The 21,372-nt window shown below is 36.4% G+C and overlaps 2 protein-coding genes across 2 annotated transcripts in view; one reads left to right on the top strand and one right to left on the bottom strand.

Annotated features, from left to right (window-relative positions):
- Positions 1–7,559, bottom strand: part of Tsr1 (Tsr1 ribosome assembly factor) — a 44,796-nt gene extending 37,237 nt beyond the window's left edge. Inside the window, exons 1-4 of the mRNA XM_083133776.1 lie at positions 7,343–7,559; positions 5,488–5,688; positions 2,865–3,101; positions 1,080–1,248 (exon numbers count right to left, since the gene is read on the bottom strand). Coding sequence (XP_082989902.1) covers positions 1,080–1,248; positions 2,865–3,101; positions 5,488–5,688; positions 7,343–7,417 — 682 coding nt within the window. The 5' untranslated portion in view covers positions 7,418–7,559. The remainder of the gene's footprint in view (positions 1–1,079; positions 1,249–2,864; positions 3,102–5,487; positions 5,689–7,342) is intronic.
- A 12,545-nt stretch (positions 7,560–20,104) lies between these two features.
- The window catches only part of rictor (rapamycin-insensitive companion of Tor), a 53,921-nt gene continuing 52,653 nt past the window's right edge, over positions 20,105–21,372 (top strand). The window contains exon 1 of the mRNA XM_083117420.1: positions 20,105–20,151. Coding sequence (XP_082973546.1) covers positions 20,105–20,151 — 47 coding nt within the window. The remainder of the gene's footprint in view (positions 20,152–21,372) is intronic.

The following is a 21,372-nucleotide window of genomic DNA, read 5'->3' as shown; positions in this document are numbered from 1 at the left end:
TGCAAGTCCAGCGGTCATTTCGGTCTGCTCCCCTCCCTCCCCTGCAAGTTTTCAGCAGCTCTTAGGACAAGGAAACAAGTCAACGTCGATTTAAAATAACATCGAAGCACATTCGATCCTCTCTTCTCACGTATCCAAGAGCAAGAGTGGCAAAACAAGCCTGGCACATTGGGTAGCTGCCGTCGGGTGCAGGGTAACATTGGTGCACTTGAGGGAGGGGAGGGCAGAGGTCAAGTGCTATTGGATATCACTCAAAATGGTGTAATGGTGTCTATTTTTAGTTCAGACCCAATTGTGAGCGGTAGAGCGCCCGTGAAGGGAATGAGTGAAAAAAAACAATGCATTTTTCGGCCGATTTCCTTCAATTTTTTAACTTTTTCCCAAATTTTTCACGGTTCCCAGGAAAAGGGTCGTTACTTCGAGAGGGTCGTTATACACGGGGTCGTAGAATCGAGAGTTGACTGTACTTATGTGAGAGTGGTTTTTCATCCATGTTGTACCTAAAAGACAAGTACCAAAAGAGACTAAATTTGAAGCCGAATCTCCACTTGAAAGGTTTCAAGTGCACAATGAGACATCAAGAAACCTTCCCACTAGAAACTGAGGACTTACAATAAAAACTCCAAACTTGTGCTTGACAGTTTTATTACACTTATTTTTGTTCTTTACTTTAATTTTTCAAGAACTTTGGAAAAAATATGTGAAAATTTAAGTTTTTATGTACTTCTTAGCATGCATGTGTTCCACGTTTTTATTTCTGTAACTAATCATAAAGATTGTAAACATAGGAACACCAAATAAAAAAATAAACGTAGGATTCTAATGTTAATTTGTTTACCATCTCTCCACATACATCCCAAATGTAATTTTTGCTTTATCGCAGATACAAGCCCCTAACATATCAAGAAAGCCCCACCAATCAGGCAGCAAAAAAAAATCCCAAATACCTACTATTTGGAGAAAACCTATGGTGGGGGTACATTAGACATTTAGATACGACTAAAGGGTACAATGAGGAAAATTTTGAGAATCACTGACCTAGGATATTCACAGCAGCTGTTAATTAGGAAAATATATACCTCCATCACTTTCCGGTATCCAAGCAGCCTGATATTCCGACGTACCAACTGGCACTCTCTTCACTTTTTTCTTCCTTCTCTCATTTTCCGCTTCCTCCAACTCCTCGAGTGTTGGCCACGTCTGTTCCCCTTCCATCGGGTCAGGGATGTTCTCACTTTGCAAGGATTCCTGTAAATAAGTGTTGATGGCATGAATAAAATACAATACAGTCGAACTCAAGATGAAGAGAAAATAATACGTATAACTGAGAAATACTTACAAATAAGATTTAGATACCATGTCATATCATTAGGGAAACGATTTTAAGGTGCAAAATTATGGTTGGGAAAAGGATAAAAAAGGTTCTGAAAATGTTTTCAAAATGGTGCAAAAAAAAAGGTGCTGACAAAATGTTTTTATTCAATGCTCTCTTTTTCTGCCCCTTCCATATATAATGTGCGTGGACCGCATAGACAACTGTGATTCTCCCGAATAGGTTTTGTTGAAGTTTGTGTTTTCTCTCGCAGGTTTTGCTACTTCTTGGGAACTACTGGGGCTGCAATGATTATATTACACCATTTTATAGCTCTCGTTCTGCTCTACAAAATGAGACTATAGGATTTTACGTAGCTGCTCAAGAAGAGTGAAAATCATTTATTTTTCTGGCCTATTTCTACACAAAAAATGAAAGAAAAGGAAGGAAAAAAGTACTGAAGCATCAAAGAGGGAGTAAAAGGGGAATAAATGTGCTAATCTCACGAAAAGGTGCAACAAAGTGTGTTCATTTCACTTGATTTCATGTCCTAAAATACATATCTCAAACGATCGGTATGAAAACAGCTATACTTCTGGAAAGGTGATGCACCTTAAAATCAATTGCCTACATATAATTATTAAAATTCTGTAATTGTATCTATTTTGAGGAACAAGACGTATGTAATGCAGGTTATTTCTGTCGTACAGTGGTAAATTAATGAATCTAAAAGTTTGATTCTTAAATACATTACATTTGCCACATTATTAGTGAACACCTTCATCATTTAGTTTATTTTACTTTGCTTTTGTGCCACTGTTGGCTAATTGCGAAGATGGGGATGAGTGATGATATGATGAATGGACACTCACAAACACCATTGCCCAGGCTGGGATTCAAACCCGGGAGAACACCGTGATACTTAAATATCAGTAGACACTAGTTTTACTGCCCAATTTTAAAAAATCGTCTAAAATAGCATTTCTTTTACTAATGACTGTGCAAAGTGTGGTACAAGTGATGTGTTAATCTGCAGCTATTTAAGTTTTACGTGGATTAGCATCCACTTCCTGTATAATTCTTACTTTCTGGTCAAGCATGTAACTTTTCCTCTTTCTGTTCTCCATGGCCGACCAGTAGTAACTCAAATCTTTCACTTCTGGGACATTGGAGCTTGGTTACATACAAGTCAACTGTATTTTTTAAAAAATTAGTACGTATAACACCAAATTAAGTATAAATGCATTACGTACAAATAAGGTTTAATTTACATGTTTTTAAATTGTATTTTGCTGGGACCTACAATAATTTACATATAAAACAGAATTATGCAGAACTAAGTTACATATAAAGCAGTCTCGACTGTACATAGAGGCACATCCCAAAAGCAGTAAATAAAATAAAATAAAATTCTGGTGTTATATGAAGCAAAAATCAGATTTTTACCTTGAGCATATGTACAGTCGTGGAAATAAGTACATCCTCCATAAGTATTAAAGCTCAATGGGGGAAGTACTTTCTTCCATGACTGTACGTCACTCAAAAAACATACCTGCTTTTCTGGATCTGCAACAGCTAAGACTTTGCTTGCTTTCTCCAATGGAGTCATTTCAACATCACAGCCCCTTTCACCTCTACTAGTCCTGGAACTCTCCACGGGAAGAGGCTCGTCCTCTGTATCTATCTGGAGCATCTGGAAGTCTCCCCAGCCGGAAACGTGAACCAGAGAATTCACGCAAAGGGGCTGTCCTCTCAAATAGCCAGACACTTTCAATGTTCCACTGTTGCTCTATTTTTACAGGAAAAGCAATGTAAATAACCATCAAGAATTCATTACAACTACACCATAATTCACTGTCCAGCAATATACCGGGTGCTTTAGAAATAACTGAGGGGTTACAAAAATTTATTGCAAGTAAACTGTTAAACTTACGTGAATGAAACCACTCCAGAACAAATGACGAACTCAGTTTCTTTTACACCTACAAATGTTCAATGTGTGCACCAAAGGTGACATGGCACACATCAGCAAGATAGATACAATAGTGTCTATCTCTGTGATGATACGCTCCGTTATGTCTGCTATATCAGGTGGCATCGATGGGACAAACCTTACAAAAATAAGTCGCATGGTGTAAGGTTCGGAGATCTAGGGAACCAAAATACTCAACAAAACACTGTGAGTGATGTGATAATGTGACTGTCACCTAAAGGTAGAAATGTGAACTCTCAGCTTAAAAATACATATCTGCACAAACTGTTTGTGTTCCTCGTTCATTCTGGACTGGTTTCATTAATGTAAGTTCAATACTACAATTGCACAAATTTTTGTAACTCCTCAACAGGGATGGGCTGATGTGAAATTTTATCGGTACCAATAAAGTACTGATATAAAAATTATCAACACCAATAACCAACCCGATATAAAATTCCAAATGGTCCTTGAAGAACCTGAATGGTTCATTGACCTCCTTAATAAATGTGTGTTTCGAGGTGACTGCATATTTAGACATTTACTTTTTAAAAACTAGGGCATGGAGATTATTATACCAAAATGGCAGAATTGTGCATTAAATTGTAAGATATTTATAGATATACCAGATCGGTAAAATAACCGGTAATTTTACTGATGAACCAAGATGCCTATATTAGCCAATACCAATGAGTACCGATTAATCTACCACTTTCAAAGGTTGGTATTCCCTACGTCCCCGCAGTATGGATGGAACCCAGCATGCTAGGTAAGAGCATGAGAGATGCCATTTCTGTAGCAATGCAGCGTTGGACACCTGAACACCCTGTTTTTGTGGTAGAGGAGTATTTTAGAAGTAATGCACAGCACACACTGACTGTCTGCGATTTCTTTCTCTGGGGGTACCTCAAGATGGATAATATTGTTCATCTACTCTGTGAGTGTACAACATGAAATGGTGGTTATCTACCTGATATGATTTTTTAAAAAAAATAAGACAAAGTGAACAGTGTTGCGTTATTGTTTAACAAATGCCATTATGTCATCTATCAATTACCACTATCTTCCTTTACATTAGCAGGTAGATATATATTGCTGGACCCTATATTATCAAAAATATTCAGAACTCTTTCAATTCTCAGTTTTGGAATAAAAAGATATAGATACAATGTTTATTTATTAAATATCTTCTTTACAATATGTCATACAAACCAGTAATTTTTTTAAAAATTGCCAACTCAAAAATGAAAAATCAGAAATCTTTTTCCATTAATATGAAAAACAATGATGATGCAACTGTGAGAGATCATTAAAATATTTCAAATCGAATGAAATCATTTTCAAGATAAATAATGAGGTTTTATTTCGATGAGGCAAATTATGAATCAACACCGAAAACAAAATTTTAAGTAAACAAGCAAAATAAGTTTTCAGAAACACACATGTAAAATTGTGTCAAAAGAATGAGTAAGAAATAGTTTAGTTACTACAAAGAAACAGCATAGTGTTAATTATTGAAACAAGCAAATAGCACTTCCTGAGAACTTTTTTGAAAACATGTCCTGGTTCCTTAGCATTGTACGCCAAGCCAATTACTACAGGGTGTCTCAAAAGTCTCCATACATAGGAAAACAACTTTACAGAATGTTTTCAACATAGCGGTCATCAAGTCTCAGACAGATCAACGCATTCACACCAGTTTTGCCGAACCTGTAGCAAGATATCTGGTGTCACATGAGTCCAGGCATTGACAATACGAGCTTTCAGATAAGCATATCCTTGATTTTCTCCTGGTAGACGACGGACTTCAAATGTCCCCACAGTTAAAAATCAAAGGTTCGGGAACTGTGCATTTAGCCACTTACTAACTAACATCAATTGCATATTTCCCTATGTATGGACACGTTTTGGACTCCCTGTAGTTTCATTATCTGGTTGAACCTTACATTTTCATCAACTTTCTGTAATTCTTAATTTCTATCAACATTAAAATATGAATTCTCAAGAGCATATTTATTGAAAATTATTTTCTTAAGTTTTCTTAACCCTTCTTGCTCTATTTCTTGTTTTTACTCAGGTAGAATTACATGCAACTCACACTTAATGCACTCAACTTTGGTCTTCAAAAGTATGACTACATAACTGAATACTGTTGAACATTACATTTGAAAACAGCAGTGTCATAAGAATAACCAATACTTGCCTCCTCTCCGAACTCAGCTTCCATTTTCTCTACCAACAAATGAGGTCGCTTGTCTCTCTGCAGCAAGGAGCGCTGTTTTTGACAGCCAATGCGCTTCAGCAGCAGAAGTCCATCACTTCCATTATCAAGGGTCAATATCTTCTCGTCTTGTAGCCAGCGTGACATACGTTTCTGAAGGTTCTTTTTAACATCATTGCGTTTCTATCAAAAGGAAAACAGGACAGAACGTCATTAAAAAAACTAGAAATTAGCCAGTGGCACGGTGGCTTATCTATACACATACTGCCATCAACTGACAGCAGTTAATATGTAAATTCTCCAAAACCACAGATATTTACAGTTTAATGATAATTACACTATTTATGGTTTAACATGATTAGTATATTTTGTATACTATTCTGTAAAACATGTTTGCCATTTCTGCCTATAAAGTTATTGAAATTTAAATCAAGAGAAATTTAAGTGTGTTCACATTAAACATATTACATTTCCTTTCGTATGAGCTTCACCCCATCAGTACATATATTTTCCCTTACTTTTCCTATCTTAGAGCCTAATAAACACCATTAAATGATTACGAGATTAATATACTTTCGCCAAAAGTGATTCTGATATTTACTTATGCACATAATTCTATAAATTATTTATTTAAAGTGATTTAAATCAATCCATCTTGTACTAAAAAAGGTTAAATATGTTCTAGTGTAGCAGCTACATCATACTAAACCTTGCGGTTTTATGGATTCACAGAGACGCTTACTTTTGGAAACATTAAAGTTTGTAACACTCAAAATAATTGATATGTATTTGCACAGGAAATGTGTTATAACTAAAGGCACATATGAGTGATGCTCAGAAACTAATGCCCTACAATTTCTTTCTCAGAAACTAATGCCCTACAATTTCTTTCTCAGAAACTATTCAAAATATATGAAAATCAGTCGCAATATAACTGAATGTTTTCTTTATACATCTTATTTTTATAAACAATCTCCATCTACGTCCAGCATGAAACAAAGGCCTCAATTCCTTCCCCCTACCAGCTCATGTCACCACGGCCGATCATGCAGCTGCACTTTTCCACTTTCTGAAGCCTTAACTCTCTGCACCCAGCATCCAACGGTGCTCCTACCGACCGCAGAACTTCCATACAAAGCACACAACCTTTATTTCTCTGCCACTAAGAATTCTATTACAGCTCGTTGTTTGGAATGTGTGTTACTCACAGACCAAAACTGCGGCACTATCTGTCAGATAACCATGTACTTACACACATGTGGGCATTAAATTTCAATGTTGCTATCCTTTGCACACTTCTCTCTTCATTCCGGAATGAGAAAAAATATGTGGGGCCTAACTTTCTGAGCAACCCTCGTATTTTTGGTAAATAAAAAAAAGCAAAATTTCAGTACAAACGCAGAGGCAATTTCATGTTCAAAAGCAGTCTATAAAATGACATTTTGCTTTTAAAATTGTGAATATAATCCTAAATTTGATTTAAAAACTGCACTCATTAGATAAAATAAATATATACCTTCTAATAGCACATTTACCAGAGTATTACGTTTATTCCTGTGTAAGGAAATATTAACAGCAGAATTAATCAATTTTCTGTGAATTGCATAACTCACAGGATAACTTACACTTCAGACAGGGTAGTCAGTAAATAAACTCTAATTTCATGTTTAAGGGTCTATTTCGTATCTTGCAGTTCATTTCGCATCATTTTGTGACAAAACAAGGTAGGAAAATGCACCTCACACCTTTCAAAAACATGAAAAATTAACATTGCAATGTGTTATTTCAAATTTTGTGTTCTCGGCCAAAACTAAATATACATGACTCTAATCATTACCTTTAAAGGGACAGACTCCATATCAAGGACTGCAACAACGGGTGACGGGAGGCCCTGGGCAGCAATTGACGACATTAAGACTTCCCCGTGTGCATCCAGGCCACCACCTGTAGCTGACAGAAGGAGGACAACTGTATCGCAAACTTTCGCAGCATCGAGAGTCGCAGAAAGATGTCCTGGCTCTGGGGTTATGAATGAAAATCTCTGCTTAAACCTAGGAATGCTAAAACAAATAAAAAAGTTAACAAAATTAGACTCAAAGAAAAGGAGTAAATATTTTCCGAATGCAGTTTTAAGAAACAGCTTGGGATAAACTAACTGCGCAAACAGAGGCAATTTATATTTGAAAGTAGGAATCAAAATTTAATATGTGACAAAAGAAAACTTCATTCAAATAACTTCTCATGAACAGGACATATTTTTCTATTTGTATATGTCCAAGAACACCAATCACAAAAACATATGGGTAAGAAGAGATAAGCTTCTTACTTTATGAAGTTATCCTTCCCTCCATTCTACACCCCCATCCCACCCATCACCCTTTGCCAATACCAGCATGAAAAGCAAAATGTTGTTTTACAATTGTTTGTGTGGTTCACTTATTTAAAAAAATTATGGTGTTTCGATATAAATATTTTAGAGTAGCATTCTGGTAGACTGGTGTAATTAGTTGTTACGGGAAGTTTGCTTTCCATTATCTTTATTCCATCATCACAACTTGACTTGCCTATCTTGTGGAAGAGCAGTGTACAAATATTGTTTGCTGTAAAATTGTGCATTCCTTGCAAATTTACTGTTAATTTGTAGACCCTAGCAATGTACATTCCTAATGTCCCTCATAAAAACTTGGCTTTTCAATGATGTGGACAAAGATTTTGTGTACACTTGTGCACTTTGTCACTTTACTGTTGCATTGTTAATGTAACACAAATATGCTATTAGCCAATGTAGTCACACATGTTTTTTCTGCTTCATTCTGTAGCATTTTCTAAATTCCTGTAAAAACTTAAGAACTGGACTTTGATTGTTTTTTCCATGTACCCTTCAAATGTTTAACTTATTGGTCTGCATAACACAGCATACATCCATTTAAATGCCTGCCAATTATTATTATTAGGAAGTTGATGACAAATAATATTTTGTTATGGGCTTTCAAGACAATGATAAAACTGATACGAGGGTCACTATTTATATTTTGAGCCTTGGCAACACTGATTGAAGTTAGGCACGATTTGACGTTTGCACGGAATCGTCTGGCATTATTGACCATAACGTACTTCAAATGTTTTGTCAATAGCTTCATTTGTGTTGTTTATGTTGCCTTGGAGATTGTGCGACAACAATAAAATGGAATCAACTCGTGAACATTTTCGTGCGATGATTTTTTAGGATTTTCGACGTAGATTATCAAGACAAGAGTGCATCGATCAACTTACTTCCACATTTGGCGATGAAGCCCCATCCTTTGCCACTGTGAAACGCTGGTATAACGAATTTAATCGTGGCCGCCATTCGCTCACCGACGAGATTCGCGAACGTCGTCCAAAATCAGTTATTGTTCAAGAAAACATTGATGCTGTGCAAAACCTAATACTGCAAGATCGTCATGTGACATACTGTGAGATTGAGGCAACCATAAGCATTAGTTCCACCAGCATATATAAAATATTACATGATCATTTAGCTGTGAGAAAGGTATGTGCTCGTTGGATCCCACACAATTTGACAAAAACTCAAAAAGACGCTCGCGTCAATTGGGGCAAACAAATGCTCAATAAATACAATCGTGGTGCTTCAAAAGACGTGTATAAGATTGTAACAGGTGACGAATCATGGATATATGCATATGAGCCGGAACGTACAGTCGACTGTATGGGTGTTTCAAGATGAACCCAATCCAACAAAAGTTGTTCGCGCTCAAAGCACATTGAAACAAATGGTCACCTGTTTTTTTTCGGGAAAACTGGTCATGTGGCAACTGTGCCTTTAGAGGAACGTAGAACGGTCAACTCTGAATGGTACACAACAATTTGTTTGCCAGAGGTCTTCGGTCAAATACGGAAAACAAACAAATGCCGTCGGATCATTCTTCATCAAGACAATGCCAGCTGTCACACATCTCGTCTAACAACCGACTTTATGAACAGTCAAAAAATCGAATTGATGGGTGATCCGCCGTACAGTCCTGATTTGGCACCCAATGACTTCTTCTTGTTCCCGAATGTCAAGAATTAATTGCGTGTACAACGATTTTCGTCGGCGGAAGACGCCGTTGATGCTTTCAAAAACCATATTATGGAGATGTCTCAAGAAGATTGGAAAAACTGCTTTGACAAATGGTTCGAACGAATGCAAAAGTGTATTGACCATAAAGGAGAATACTTCGAAAAACAATAAAGCAGTTTTCAATGCCAAATTCCTGTTTTTTCATTGTTAGGCTCAAAATATAAATAGTGACTCTCGTATATTATATAATTTCTCTCTTTTGACCGAATCATATGCTTTTTTTTTAAATCAATGAATAGCTGATGGACATTTTGATTATATTCCCACTTTTTTTTTTCAAGTGTCTGTCTGATGTGAAAAAATTGATCTGTAGTTGATCTGTTACGTTTAAATCCACATTGATAATCACCTATAATTTCATTAGCATATGGTGTTAGTCTTGTTAAAATAATGTTAGACAATATTTTGTATGTTGTTGAGAGTAGAGAAATTCCACGGTAATTATTGCAGTTCATTTTATCACCTTTTTTAAACACAGGAACAATTATGGATTCTTTCCACTGTTGAGGGATTTCTTCTTTATTCCATATTAAACAAATTAATTTATGAATTTCACATATTAACGAATTTCCACCATATTTAATTAACTCAGCTGGTATTAAATCAATGCCAGGTGCTTTGTTATTCTTTAGCGTTTTAATAGCATGTTTAACTTCTGTCAAGTTATGTTCTGGAACTAAAGGTTCTTCTGTGTGGACTTCATTTACTTCTGATTTATCTCCTCCATGGACATTTAAAAAGTCATTAAAGTAGTTCTTCCATCTAACAGGTGCGGCAGTGAAACGGGCGATTTGGCAACCCTGGAAATAGCAAGTTACGTAAGGAATCAGATAACGGGAGTGGTGCCATCTGGACAACAAACCTTTGCCATTGACACTGATATCGGTGTTCAGTCGAGATGGCGTCTTGGACCGGTGAACAACGCGCTTTTGCCGTGAAGGCGTTTTACAAAAACGCTGCGCGGCCACGTAGCTGTCGTCGTTTTCGTGAAACGTCTTTACGGCAAAACCGCGTTGTTCACCGGTCCACGACGCCATCTCGACTGAATGATTGATTGATTGATTTAGTTTATTTTACTTCGCGTTTTGTGCCTCTTGGCTAATTTGCGAAGATGGGGATGAGTGATGAAATGATGAAATTGATGAATGGACATTCACAAACAACCAAGCCCGACCGGGATTCGAACCCGGGACCCTTGGCGTCGCAGCGCGAGCCATCTCGACTGAAGACCGATATCAGTGTCAATGGCAAAGGTTTGTTGTCCAGATGGCACCACTCCCGTTATCTGATTCCTTACGTAACTTGCTATTTCCAGGGTTGCCAAATCGCCCGTTTCACTGCCGCACCTGTTATTTAGAATATCGCAGGTATACCTATACCTAGGTATAATGTGAAGGGATGGGAAATATTCTATTTTAGAACAGTGCACATGAATTTCATGTTTTTAATGCAAAATTTGCATAAATAATTTTTATTTGATTTTCTTAGAATTTATGGCTATTTTAAAAACAGATTTTAAGACCAGACAACAATTCTCAAACATACAACGCTCTGGACCTTGTTCTGGGCTCATTTTGAATTTAACGGAACGGAAATCAGGAGTTCGAAGTGTGAAAATTGTTAATAAAGATACATCTATTCATTTTATTGCAGGGTGAGATTAAAGGGGGTGAGTAGAATTCCTCACTCCTCAATCTCCTCCATCCCAACCAGGAATAATCATCTCCCACCCACTCGATATAGATTGATGGTTGATTCAATTGGTGTTTTAAAGTTCACTTTATGCACAGTAAGGCTAATCGGGACTGGACCTACAGTTTAAAATGGGATCCGAACCACTATGTGCCTCCACCGGGAATCGAACCCGGAACCCCTTGATTACAAGGCGACAACGCTACCACTGCGCCATCGGAGAGGCCCACTCGATATAGAAACTACATTATTGAATATTTATCATACTTACTGAGTTCTACTTCAGATCAGTTCATTCTAATTTTAAAGTCCCATAGCTACGCATAAAAATATCTTTAAACAATTTATGGCAGATGTGTACCACATCCAATACCTTTTGGAAGTCATGTATTCGGTTATTTCCTCAGACATCTACAGGCCGATGTAATTGTATTCTTAATTATGCGTGCTTGCCCACTTTCGTACATATTACGAAAGTTCATGCGTTTTGCGCGACCTCTAAATGTAAACCTATTTTACTGAAAATTCACACAAATTATCTTTATCACGAAATAAGGGGGCAGATCAACAAAAATACAAAGTTTATTTTCATATACTTTTGCAGCACCCTAATATATATTATATGCAGTGGACACGCTTATGTAAACAAATTCACAACAACTTTGTCAGTTCCTTTTATTACTCGGATGGTCACAATAGTAGTCAAAACTCAACAATCCCCCGAACCAGCAACGTCGCTCTGAGCTGCATGCCGTGCAGAATCAATGGAACTTTATAGAAAAGGTAAATTGCTAAATGCCACGTTAAATTTTCCATGTTAGAGACAACTGATTTGAAGATTATCAAGGCCAAAACCGACACTGGATGACATGATTCATGCAAAATCTAATACGTGTCTAGGAATATTCATTGATGTGTAATTTTATTAACTATGATATGAAATGCAAAGTAAGTCAATTTCCGCGCAATATGTTTTCTTAAATAACTTCGGTGGTTCTGCAGTAGAGTCGTCACTGTTTCTAATACCCGCTTCTAAATAACTTATTCTACTTCAAAAGTTTTATTGGAAAATAGTAATGCAGGGAGATGCTTGTTTCACTTCTTACATCTACCTAAATGTTTTGCGTTAGATAGCCACATACGTGAACCCAATCCTGCTCCCCCCAGTCCTCGAAGCATTGTGCGTTGAGTAAAACTCAGCTAAAAGTCTCTCCAAAATCCAACAACTTTTTAACATCTTCATTCATATTCGAATCTTTGCTATGTCTATGCAGTGGTGGCGATTGGATGCCAAAGCTGGAAGGTGGTAGGGGAGGGGGCAAGGACGGGTTAGACAAGTCTTAGCATTAAAAAAGGTCATAGTGAGGGGCAAAACGCAGGGGAGGCAACTTTCCCCCAATCGCCGCCAAAGCTTGCACCCCTTCCTCTCCCCCCTCACCCAAATATTAAAAATATATTTTTTTTAGCACTCAATTTGAAAATTTATGCGCCAGGTGAAAATTTTCAGGCGCCCTGTATTGTTCTACCTCTGCTTACTGTGTGTTATGTGTGTGTATGTATACATACATATATTTTAACGGTGTTTTTTTAGAAAATATATACAACTAACAGGAAATATGGCTGAATTGACAGACACAAATGTAATAATTATTTTAAGTAATCAGTGTGCAAATCAATGCAAGATATGAAAATAACAGTTCATACGACTTGAAAGTAGAATATAATAAATGTCATAATTACTGATTAATGTTATACCACGTCTTCAAACCTTATGTTGTGGTTAATTCTAATTCACTCTTTGAGTTTAAGAAAATGAAGAAAATTTTGATATTTTTAATATGTTATAATAAATAGACGTTCATTGATATCTCATTATAAGAAAGTTAACGATCTGTATTAATTTTCAAAAAGTCTCAGTACAGTTTTTGGGGAAAAAATATATCCAATTTCGGTTCCAAGATTTGTAGGAATGGTTTATCATGCCAGCACATGGTGCCCTAACTGTTGCTCCAACTCATGTATTATTCACTCATCCCCTTGAAATTTCTATTTTATTGTAAAAAAAATGCACGCACTAATTATTGTAAAATTATGGATTTTACTATCACTCTTAACAATTTCTTTTATAAAAATATACGAGTATTTCGCAATTTCGGGAGGGGGTGCAAATACCCACAAATTTTATTTCCATTCTTGTAGAAAAATCTGTGCTCTTTCCAATTGTACTTACTTAATTTTGTGTAGTACTAATTATCAGATAATTCTATGTGATACCACACGGATACTCAGTCCACTTCTCTGCACAAGTGTGAAGGACAGGATGTGCAACCTCTTCTGTTAGCTGTAAATAGAGAGTTGCATGGCATTACGATTCTGCTTACATGATAATTAAACTGTAATTACGTCAGGAAACCAATACTTAAATTATAAATTCTACATTTACATGCACCCACATGTTCAATTCTTTCACCAAAAGTGATTTTACAAGGTATTCCATAAGTCTGGAACAATAGGAAAATAACAAAACAAGTATATGTTAGGAACTCATTATTGTACAACACAGTTAAAGAATGAATTTAATTGTATTCTTCGGCCACTCACGATTACAATTACAATTGCTGGTGGCGACCCGCTGTTTCGTTAACGGCAAAGGAAGAAGGGTAATATGAAAAATACCTATGGTTCCAGACGTATGGGACATCTGGTATATTAAGTTGTTAATATAATATACACATACACACGTTACAGGGTAAAATGAAATAAACACGGGCACAGGAAAATTCATAGTATAGTGGAACCACGAGCAAAACAACCTGCGCAGATCCGCAACTCCTGTGCACCGTACTCCCGCGAGTAGGGGAGGGGGAGAGTGGACCATGCTTCCTTATGGTGAAGGGAAGAAGGGAAAGTTGCACGGAGACTTTTCGTCCCATGTTTTTTTTTCCTTGTGGTCGATCTATAGAACACAAATTCTTGTATAATGTATATAATGCAGGGTGGTCCGTTTATAATGAACAAATATAAGCATCTCGAAAAATATACATCGTACAAAAAAATGTTCGATATGAAAAATATTTTTCTGGAAGAGGACCGTACGATTCCTCTATCGGTTATTGATTGATTGATTGATTTAGTTTATTTTACTTCGCGTTTTGTGCCTCTTTGCTAATTTGCGAAGATGGGGATGAGTGATGAAATTGATGAATGGACATTACCTGATATATTTAGAAAACTTTACCTAGTATAAGAGTAACAAAATACTCAGCAAACTCTAAAATAAACAAACTTTCCTACGTAGCAGGCGTAACCTGACCTAAATAAATACATATAGAAATACAGAACCAAAAATAGCATAGTAAAAATCAGTAAACCATAATAATAATAATAATAATAATAATATATTCTGTGGCTTACATTTTAGCTAAAAGTACTTTTTCTTTAGTGTTTTTGAAAAGATTTAAATAAATACTAAACTCTAAGTTAAAAATTTGTAAATGTATATATGATACAAAACAAAATAAATAAAAAATAATACATACCCTGCAAAAAATCAGTAAAAGAGTTGAAAACATCTCTTTGTGCATCCAAAATATAATAACAAATCCTTCCCTGCTGGATAAAATTGTGTTATTTGAGTAATATTAAGCCTAAACTTGTAAAATAAAAGGGTAAAACTTGACGAAACACACTTCATGTGTACAAAATTTAATTTAAACGTAATCTAATTTGTGTTATTTGAGTGGAAAGAAACCTAAACTTGGAAAAAATCTCTCTCTCTCTCTCTCTCTCTCTCTCTCTCTCTCTCTATGTGTGTGTGTGTGGATGTGTGTGTGTGTGTGGATGTGTGTGTGTGTGTGTGTGTGTGTGTGTGTGTGTGTGTGTGTGAGTGCGTGTGTGTCCAAAATGTAATAAAAAACACGTTCAAATCGTGTTATTTGAGTAAATATTAGGCTAAACTTGTGAAATAAACAAATAAAAGTTGAGAACACACACTTTGTGTGTCGAAAATATAACTAAAAGTCTTTCCTGAATAGTATAAATAGTGTTATTTTGGTAAAAATAGGTATAAAATTGAAAAATAATAAGTTAAAAAGTTGTAAAAATATCTTTGCGAGTCCAAAATTTAATAAAAAATGTTGCCTGAATAATATAAATAGTGTTATTTTGGTAAAAATAAGTATAAAATTGTAAAATAATTTAAAAAGTTGTAAAAATATCTTTGTGAGTGTAAAATGTAATAAAAACACGTTCAAATCGTGTTATTTGAGTAATAATAAGCCTAAACTTGTGTAAATAAACAAATAAAAGTTGAGAACACACACTTTGTGTGTTGAAAATATAACTAAAAGTCTTTCCTGAATAGTATAAATAGTGTTATTTTGGTAAAAATAGGTATAAATTTGTGAAATAAACAAAAAAAGTTGAGAACACACACTTTGTGTGTCGAAAATGTAACTAAAAGTCTTTCCTGAATAGTACAAATAGTGTTATTTTTGTAAAAAATTAATATCAAGTTGTAAAATAATAAGTTAAAAGTTGAAAAAATGTCTTTGTGAGTCCAAAATTTAATAAAAAATGTTGCCTGAATAGTACAAATTGTGTTATTTAGGTTAAAAATAGGTATAAAATTGTAAAATAATAAGTTAAAAAGTTGTAAAAATATCTTTGTGAGTCCAAAATTTAATAAAAAATGTTGCCTGAATAGTATAAATAGTGTTATTTTGGTAAAAAATTAACATAAAATTGTAAAATAATAAATTGAAAGTTGAAAAAATATCTTTGCGAGTCCAAAATTTAATAAAAAATGTTGCCTGAATAGTACAAATAGTGTTATTTTTGTAAAAATAAGGATAAGCTGTGAAAATGTTTGACATAAAGTCAAAGTTTGGTAAAAAATAAACTCAAAATTAAGTTAAATAGCACACAGTAACATACATTTACTACCTAAATCAATAATCAAAGGGTCCTAGGTTCGTTACCCCATGATAAAAGCAAATGGTGAAGACTGTAGGCCCCGTCCCTGATAGCTCTCCCTTCTTCATAGTACAGATAAAAAAAACCTTGCGCTAAAGCGTCCTGTGCCTTGGGGCAACCCTGAGCTGAATATTAATTGGCGGCGGAAACCGGTTCTACAAGCAACGCATAGCTTCAGAAATTTGACCGTTGCTGCACATTCTCAGACATCCTTTGTTGTCTGGTTGAATCCCTCCCCTGCCCTACAGTATTGCATAGCTTTCCCCTGTTATTGCGTACTGGTTAACCTTGGAAAAACCGGTTCTGAAAACCTACCGACGCGTTCTCTGATTGGTGAATCAGGTTCTTCCTTTGTTCTGACGTCATTTGACCTTGAACGCGCTTCCCCCAAATTCCTTTCTCCTCTACCTGCGCGGAATATTAATTCATTCTCTCTGTCTGGCATCAGAGCGGAGTTGAGATTCAAAGACCGTATTCTGTCTAGCGTGTGAAACCATCGTCTTTCATACCATAATAACATACATTATTACATAGTACTAATTAATAACATTACATATCTCGGGTTCGAGTACCGGGACCGTCCCCAATCGTAATTGGACCTGTACCTACAGCCATTACCACCGTTCATAGCGGTTCATAAACCATAGAAAACTTATTTTCAATACTATAAACATTAATATTATCGATTCATACATTACATACTTTGTAGTAATGAATATAAAAACATATGCATAGCATTTAGTACCTCTAATTACCTTTTATATACATATTTTTCATAAAATAAATAAATATATATTCATAAAAGTTATAAACATGCAAATACATAAATGTAAAGTACTCTAAGTACTTGCAAATGAATTCTAAGTACGTGCAAATTAATTAAAACCCGTGCAAATTAGTTATAAGTACATACAAATGAATTGCGAATATTAAATAGCGACAGCCACTGGCGGGGTCAGATACTACTGGCTTTCGGTGATTGATTGAATTAGTTTATTTTATTTCGTTTTTCTGCTACTTTTGACTAATCGTGACGATGAATAATGATAAGATGAAAGGAACGAAAGGACAAACACACAAGGACAACGCACAGAGATTACACTGGCTGTCAGTCCAGACGCCAGAGCCTCATTAGTTTTCAATTTTTTTTTAAATAACTTTTTCCTGTTTGACCCCTCGTTTCGACGCTACGAACCAGAAAAATATAATTTCACCCTGTAACCACTCAGCACAGGCTCTCAGTTATCACTGATGGGTAGACTTTGAAATGTCTATAAGAACATTTGTAACTTATGTTTTAATAATAGTCTTGATATGGTTCAGAATTTTTCTCAAATATACCAGAGTGTCGAGCACTAAGTCTCAGTCGCGTCTCGATTTCTAGAGACTTGTCTCGTTCTCGGTCTCTGGGGTCCCGGGTTCGAATCCCGGCTTGGGCATGTCTGTTAGTTATGAGTGTCCCTTCATCAATTTCATCGTATCATCACTCATCCTCATCTTCGCAATTAGCCAAAAGTGGCAGAAATGCGAAATAAAATAACGAAATCAACCAAACAATCGTTTTCGGTTTGTCCGATTGAATTTTGTTGAGCCATCCCTACACTCTGTTCTTATTGTTTTTATAAGACACAGTTTCATTTGGTTTTGGTGGAATGACAGATTTCTGAAATGCCTTCCTTCCCTTCTGAGTTTTTCACACCCCATTTCGAGCGAATTTTGTTGGTCGTGGAAACATTTCCTTAAGGGTAGGACACTTCCGGGTTGTAAGCAATGCACTGAATGAATTTGTTACATCCCAAAACTGTCTGTGACTGTACAGGATCTGCATGATTCGAAATGTTTCTCCGCGCACTGTACTCGTGTGTTAGTTTTGACGCACCACGTCGCGTGGGCAAACTATTGTGTAGAAAATCATTCTCATGTGCTGAGAGTTCAATACCAGGCAGAATTGTAAGAGTGGAGTGAACGATTTACTCCCGTTTCATCGCTTCCCGAAAAGTGGGCGTGGTTTGTCCCGATCCATCGCTCTTGATAGGCTAACGAAAGTGTTTTTTTTCCGGGTCAGGTGTTCCCGATCCATCGCTTCCGAAAATAGGGAAATGAGCACTCACAGAATGTATATAGAAATCTGCCACACGCACAAACAAAACTAAGAAACGTTGTTGCACACATAAGTATGTAAAAAGAAGTAATAAACAACTGAGCATTTCGCAATAGTAAATGCAAATAATAAGCAAATAAATGAACAGTAGGTACACAATAAATGTAAAAAATGTTTTTGCTATCAGAAAAGTAATCTCGACCCTACTGTACGATGACGTGGAATACGCCTAGAAGTTTTCAATGGACGAGATTGTTATAGTTATAGTTGTAAATCCCATTCAAGACAAACCCCTAGGCGGCTCCAATAGAAGCCTTGTCACGTCTTTCCTTTGCAGTAGCAAATCGTCAACGGGAACTGGAAGACACCTAGAGAATAGAAACAAATGTGCAACAGGGATTAATGACATTTCACTCCAGCTTAACCATATATCCAAGGTATCAAAGGACTCTGCCTAAGTCTATGTCGGTCATAATCACTTGCAGCAGCAGCCATTCTTCTATCAAAAATAGGTATTAACGTTATCTTTCCTCAGTTTCTTAGTCTGTGGTTATATACAACAATACTCCATACGCATGGGAGAAATTAAGTACTAATTAATTAATTTACATATTATTGCGAATCGACCAAAAATTATATTAACGGATTAAATAGAAACACTTTTATTATTATATTTCTGAGACACTTGGCTCAGACTGGCTCCGCAAGTTATATATTTCTAGATACCTGTCTAGTGTTTTGACGAGTTAGTATGACTCGTTAACTAGACTTTGTTATTTTATCCTGGAATTATACAAGTATCGGTATCGGCAAATGGTGGTATCGGCTCAGATCTAATAAATATATAAATAAAACACGTAATAGCATTTACATGTGCATGTTATATCGGAAACTATTATCTTCTTAATATGTCTTAATTTTGGTCCCTCCCCCTAGTCACGCAAATCACTGTTTATAGCATTAGTAGTGTATTAAGTAGTGTATTAAATCTTCAATTTGCAATCGAATTTTGAATGAAGGATAGTCGATGTAATATATTGTAAATTGTATAATTTAATTATTTATTAAGTGGCATATATTTAATGATATATAGTATGTATGTATATATTGTGTGTGTGTGTGTGTGTGTGTCTCTGTCTGTCTGTATGCTTCCCCTCCCTCACCAATGTGCAGTGTTTTCGCACCCTTAGACATCAGAAGTTGGACGACACCTGACTTGAAAAAAAAAATGCCTTAATTTGTATCTCCTGTAGAAGCGTTGTATCCACTGCTATAAAATTAGCATTCGGCACGTAACGTTCACCAGAAGCAATTTATCGTGCAGGATATGCTCTGTCGGTGCAAGATGCATTGGTATCATTCGTCACGACAGCTTACTTTACCTTCTTTTCAACTTCGTCGAAACGATATCGAAGGGGGAAACCTTAGAAGACGAAGAAAAAAAAACACAAGTCACAATGTGAAGCCTATTCGTAATATCCAAGCGATTGGTCTTATCGACCGGGCGATTCGTCTTACTCGAGCGGCCACCCGGGTCCCCGGAACCCAAGCAGTGGCAGTAAACATCGTGCAGGAGGAGGAACCAAGTGCAAGGCCCATTCGCGTGAAAGCGGAGGCGAGCAGCTGCCGATCCGAGGAAACCTATTTCGTTTTATTTTTCTTCAATGCGGCAGCGATCGTCGTTTGTCAAGGGCGGAGGGGGTTAAAAAATGATGAATGGAAAGGCATTCTTGTTGGCTTTGCAGGAGCTCCTCTAGTAGGTATTGGTAGCCCATGAAAATTTGGCAAGCGGCCCCTCCTGCAGATGCGTGGGGTCTGCGGTCCGTAGATACGTGCATTGAAATATTACGAATCGAGTTTTCTTCCCTGTGGTTTCTTTTAGTGGCTGGAAGAGAATATAATAATGATATTGTGAATGGTTCTCGTGGAAAATTTGGCGGATTTGTCAAATTTTTCTTTGTCTCGTTGCTGAGAGCATTGAGAGCTCGACTAACTATATTTCCAGGTTCTAGTCCCACGCTTGTCATGGACATTCCTTTGTGAGTGTTATTTCAACTTCATCTAATTATTCATCTTCTTTGGGTCGTAAGCAGGGTTGTTAAATGTCCAGGAATTAAAGATAAATCAATTCCGGTCCGGGACAGAAAATCAGGAAGCTAAATCAGCAGGGAACCGTAAAGAACCTTCTTTTTTCTGTAAAGCATTTCAATTCGATCCAGGAACCTTTTTTTCCGGATCAATTTATGTACGGTCAAGGAACCTTTTTTCCTGATGAATTTAAATACGGTCCAGGAACCTTTTTTCAATGAAACAATACGCAACTTGTACCGAATTTGAATTGTGCGAGAGACTAGGTTCCGGTCCTGCAGCGGAACCCTATAGAACCAATTAGAATTTAGGAGTTCCTGGACCTTTAACAACCTTTGTTGTAAGGTGTGACCATTTCTGATATCACTCAACTTCTCTTTCACGTGTAGTGGGACCTCAGGCAAAAGAACCTGCGCAGAACCGCGTGTCCTGTGCATTGTACTCGCGCGTGGAGTGGAGAGCTGAGTGGAGCATGCTTCCTTGTCGAAGTTCAACGGATGGAAGAAGGTGTTTGAAAGAGTGGAAAGGACAAGAGAGAAAGAGGAGAGAAGAAGGGAGAAGAATGAAGGAAAGAGAGCGTGAGATAAAGAGTCCAACCACATTCTATATGGAAGTTAATATGTTTAGCCTTTTAGGTGAGAGTGCAGTTGACAAGGGAAAGCCACCTGCTAGAATGTTCCTGAACAACTTTCTAATAGTCTGGAGGGGAGTAATGTTTGTGTATATATAATGCCCTGTTTTGTATCTTGTTACATTTGTACTTGGTGCAGAGTCTGAAGAAGACCTTGCTATAAGGTTGAAACGTTACGTTTAGTTTGTGTTTTATAATAAAATTAAATTTCTGCCTTGGTCAGCATATTGAATTTTCATAAATTACGCAAAAAAGGGG

Source organism: Lepisma saccharinum, chromosome 1 (genome assembly GCF_977018435.1).
Source record: "Lepisma saccharinum chromosome 1, izLepSacc3.1, whole genome shotgun sequence".
Lineage (NCBI taxonomy): Eukaryota > Metazoa > Arthropoda > Insecta > Zygentoma > Lepismatidae > Lepisma > Lepisma saccharinum.
The sequence above is the reverse complement of the archived record's forward strand: the minus strand, read 5'-3'. Positions and strand labels throughout refer to the sequence as shown.